The 4,933-nt window shown below is 44.6% G+C and overlaps 1 protein-coding gene across 1 annotated transcript; it reads left to right on the top strand.

Moving 5' to 3' along the window:
- Positions 1–2,708: 2,708 nt before the first annotated feature.
- LOC123117734 (pirin-like protein) lies at positions 2,709–4,616 on the top strand. The gene is made up of 5 exons (XM_044538430.1): positions 2,709–3,109; positions 3,223–3,340; positions 3,435–3,497; positions 3,590–3,693; positions 3,798–4,616. Exons 1-5 carry the CDS (start codon positions 2,760–2,762, stop codon positions 4,279–4,281), a joined length of 1,119 nt encoding a protein of 372 aa, XP_044394365.1. The 5' UTR covers positions 2,709–2,759; the 3' UTR covers positions 4,282–4,616.
- The last annotated feature ends 317 nt before the right edge of the window (positions 4,617–4,933 follow it).

The raw sequence follows: 4,933 nt of genomic DNA, 5'->3' as shown, positions 1-4,933 counted from the left end.
CAATGGCAACTTTTGGGCACAATTTTTTTTGTCAAAACATATCAACGTGGGTCTAGTTTTGAAGATCTCATTGAGACGGATTTAATGGTGAAAATTGATTTTTAATTTGCTTTTTTAATTAGGAGATAAAACACTTTTAAGTCAAAAGCCAAAAAGATTTCTGCTGATGTCATCTGTTCATACGTGACAAAATGAGTGGTGATTGAGGCGTGTGGGCACGGACGGAGCCAGGATTTAGACATAGCGGGGGGGGGGGGGGGGGGGGGGCGAAAGACAACAAGTGAAAAAATAGACATGCCATATGGCAATCCTAAGCCTTAGCCTTGCATCTTCAATGGTTTGCTCATTTGCTTTAACGTCACCTAGATCAAATGTGCTCATTTGATGGACTAGAATCGATGCTATTTTTTCACTAGCTTTAGATTGATTGCGATAGAAACTTACGATGATAGAGCCAGATTCAGGTTGTAAAACCAGTTCCGCTGTAGAATGGATAAATTATATCCTATTCATGACTATACATACACAATTTACAATTCATTTAGTCAAAAGTATGTCATCAATGCATAAGGCCTAGTGATGATAAAACAAGTCTATGCAGATAAGCTAATTATATTCCATCTAAACGTATCTAAACGCGGAAACTTTGTAATATATCTTCTAAAAAAAATATAGCAGTAATATCCAGATCAAAGATTGTACAATATACATCAGCGAAGTATACTAACCAAACAATATCCTTGCATCATTCCATCATCGCGGAGTCACGGGGCGTAGGCGCGCAGCGTCACATCGCCGGCGGCCATCGGTTTTGGTTGCAACCTTGTCGATTCAGTGCCACTTTTTTCCTCCACTAGCGTAGGGAGCTCCTATCCGCCGCTAACTGCGGCAGAATGTCGAGGGCACGCACAGGGCGGTGCCCTGACTGGGCCGGCCAATGTGGCTGCGAAGAAACTACTCCCTCCGTTCCATAATGTAGTGCCTATAGATTTTTTCAAAAGTCAAATATTACAAACTTTGACCATATCTATAGAGAAAAGTAGGTACATCTAGAATACCAAATGCACATAATTGGATACATCGTAAGTTATATTTTCAGAATGTACATGTTTGGTATTATAGATGTAGACAGTTTTCTCTATATACTTGGTCAAAGTTGGCAAAGTTTGACTTTCATAAAAATCTATAGGCACTACATTATGGAATGGAGGGAGTACAATGCTCCAAGCAGGATTCGATCGCAAGACCAACTGCTTCACGATGAGTACTCATACCACTTGCGCTGCCGAGCTAGGTGTTTTAATAGACAACGCACATACCTAAGAATCGAATCAAGCGCCGATACGAACATTTTTCAAATTTTGAACACGAAATATTTTTTGGAAAAAAAGTGAATTCTGATGAAACCGCGAACACTTTTAGAAATTTATATATTTGGAAAAACTCAAACATTTCGAAAACACAAACAATTTCTGGAAATGGAAACAATTTTTAAACTCCCCCAAAAAATTGAAAAAACAAACAATTTTTCAGAAAACTAGAACATTTTTTGAATGGCAAAACAGTTTATGGATACGCAAACATTTTTTAAAAAATGTGAAATTTTCTGAAACTCCCGAACAAAATTTGAAAACACCAAAAAAATTGAAACTCCAAAACAAAATTAGAAACACAAACATTTTTAGAAATTTGTGAGCAATTTTTAAAAGCCTAGAAGAAAATTTGAAAACATGAGCTTTTTAAAAAAAAACGTGAACAATTTTGAAACAGGATTTTTTTTAAACTACCGAACAAAATTTTAAACCCCAATTTTCTTATAAAATTTGAGACAATTTTCGAAGTACTGAACAAAATTTGAGAAGTAGTGAAATTTTGAACAAATTTTGAATTTATGAACAATTTTTGAAAATCACAAACTTTTATAAAAGCGAACATTTTCTGAATTTCTGAATAAATTTGGAAATGGAAACCTTTTTTTATTTTTTTGAACGATATATGATAAATGCAAACATTTTTTGAAATTTAAGAACATTTTTTGAAAAACACAAAAAAGGAAAGAAGAAAGAGAAAAGAACACGAAAAAGGAGAGAAAAGATAAAACAAACAGAAAAAAAAGAAAGAAAGAAAAACCAAAAAAAGGGGGAAAACCGGTTCAGGAACCTACTAGAAGGTTCCCAAAACCGGGAAAACCGGCTGGAACCTTCCAGTAGGTTTCCAAAACCGGGATCGCTGGAACGCTTCTAATGGGCCGGCCTGTCTGGGTCGATCGCGAGGAAGACTATGCGATTGCCCGACATTTTGGCGCAGAGTGCGTCGTATAGGAAATTCCCGTTGCGTACACATACGGAATATAAAAAAGTAGCGATTAACTGAAGCCATCGAGGGACGGCGCGATCGTTAGGGGGGGTCTAGCCCCCGCTCGCCCCCTTGAATCCGTGCCTACGTGTGGGCGATGTACAAACGCCCACACGTGTGAGTGTGGGCGTTAGTTTTTTCCGATTTTTTAACCTTTTATTTGCAACAAATGTGGATTTGTTGCATAGCCATAATTATCGTGGGGCTGCGGCATGGTGACGAGTGACGACCGCCGGGCGCCAGCACGTCGTCGTCGCCGTCGTCCACCCACCTGCTCCCGAAGCCGAAGCTGCCGCAGCCCCTTTGAAAAAGATTAAAAGAAAGAAAGCAGCCGCGCGCGCGCACCACCAACCTGGTCAACGACCATCATCCCGACCGCCATTTATATACCGCCCGCATCCACCATGATCCAGCACCTCACCTCACCTGACCTCACAGCGACGAAGATGCTGAGGCAGCACCTCCCCTATTTCAACAGCAGCCGTCGTGTTCCTGTTGCGTCTAGAAAGACAAGCTCAAGCTCTAGAAGTAGCGCCAACACCAGACCTTTTCTGTGCCTAGCCCTCTTCCTCCTCCTGATTCTTGTTGTGGCCGCCGTCTTCTTGTTCCCACCAGCGATCATGTCTTCCTCTTCCTCGTCGTCGTCGTCGGCCGCGGCCGTGCCGTTTCAGAGCCCGAGGAAGGTGGTGAAGAAGGTGCTCTCGTTGTCCCAGTCCGAGGGCGACGGCGCCACCGTCCGCCGGAGCATCGGCCGGTACGACACCAATCCCTCTCTCAACCGCGCAAAAAGGGATGAATCAACTCTGAATTTCTGATGGGGCGCTGGCGTTGACCTTTGTTTATCTTTTCTTGATGCTGCTGCTGCAGTCATGAGCTGCGGAGCCTGGACCCGTTCCTCCTGCTCGACGAGTTCTCCGTCTCCAAGCCCGGCGGATTCCCGGACCATCCGCACCGAGGCTTCGAGACCGTCACCTACATGCTCGATGTACGCATCCATGCTCTGCTTCTTCCATGTTGATACTGCCCGCAAGGTGTTTGCTGAAATGCTTTCTTGTCTTTTGGGTTTTGTGACGATGCAGGGGGCCTTCACCCACCAGGACTTCTCTGGCCGCAAGGGCACCATCAGGACAGGAGATGTGCAGGTGAGACCCAATTTGTTCAGAAAAAACCACTTGACCCATTCTATGTTGACCTGAGAACTAACACTGCATCTGAATGCTCTGTTCCTCATCAGTGGATGACTGCGGGGCGTGGCATCGTGCACTCGGAGATGCCGGCATCCGACGGCGTGCAGAAGGGCCTGCAGCTGTGGATCAACCTCGCTTCCAAGGACAAGATGTATGTATCTACTATCTAAAAACACATCATATGAATCATAGGAAGTCAACTTCTTTACCATGCAATGACCAATCACTCGACACTAATTGCTCTAACAACGCTAGGATCAAGCCGCGGTACCAGGAGCTCGAGAGCAAGGACATCAGCCAGGCCGAGAAGCACGGTGTGAAGGTGCGGATCATCGCCGGGGAGGCCTTCGGGGTGCGGTCGCCGGTCTACACACGAACACCGACCATGTACATGGACTTCACAATGCAACCAGGGTCGCATCTCCACCAGCCAATCCCTGAGGGCTGGAATGCTTTCGTGTACATCATCGAGGGGGAGGGTGTATTTGGCAAGGAGGGGGCCGCGCCGGCGAGCGCGCACCATTGCCTTGTGCTCGGCGCCGGCGATGGGCTCAGTGTGTGGAACCGGTCTGGCGCGCCGCTGCGCTTCGTGTTGGCTGCAGGTCAGCCGTTGAATGAGCCAGTGGTGCAGCAGGGGCCCTTCGTCATGAACTCTCGTGCCCAGATCCAGAAGGCCATGGAGGACTATTACCACGGCCGCAACGGCTTCAAGAAGGCCAGCCAGTGGAGCTCCACTTGAGCCTGATCAGTTTGTCGATGTGATGATGATCGACGTCGCCGTGCATTGTCGGGCAAAGGATTGGGAGGGAAATTGAAATTGCATTGTACCATCATATTGATGCCTTTGTGTAGAGTGCAGTGCTAGTCGTGTATATCTTCGATTTGTTTTTTTACTTGTTTATAGGAAAGAATGTGATACAATAAAAGTGTGTAATGAGGAGTAAGTTAGTAATCATTGTTTCATCATAGATTTGCATACGCAGATCAAGGATAAATAATGGGTGTATTTAATGTGCTTCAGATTTGAACAGGTGAAAATAATTTAAATAAATATGAGCCACCAACCCTTTGTTTGATCTTATCAGTCCATTGCTTATTGATAGCATTATTTCTCTCATGATGCAGTGAGGATCATGACGATGAAGCAGGCCGAGCAGAACAAGACCCTCAACATGAGGCTGCCGAGCTCTGAAGTCTGGAATGGAAATCACTATTGCACATGAAAACTATGACTCCTAACCTTGTACCTCCTCCGTTCCTAAATATAGTGATTCCAGTATGGACTACATACAGAGCAAAATGAGTGGATCCACACTCTAAAGAACGTCTATATACATCCGTATATAGTCCGCATTGAAATCTCTAAAAAGACTTATATTTAGTAACGGAGG

The sequence above is a fragment of the Triticum aestivum genome, chromosome 5B (assembly GCF_018294505.1).
Source record: "Triticum aestivum cultivar Chinese Spring chromosome 5B, IWGSC CS RefSeq v2.1, whole genome shotgun sequence".
In the NCBI taxonomy this organism is placed as follows: Eukaryota; Viridiplantae; Streptophyta; class Magnoliopsida; order Poales; family Poaceae; genus Triticum; species Triticum aestivum.
Note: the sequence above shows the minus strand (reverse complement) of the source record. Positions and strands in the feature narration are given on the sequence as shown.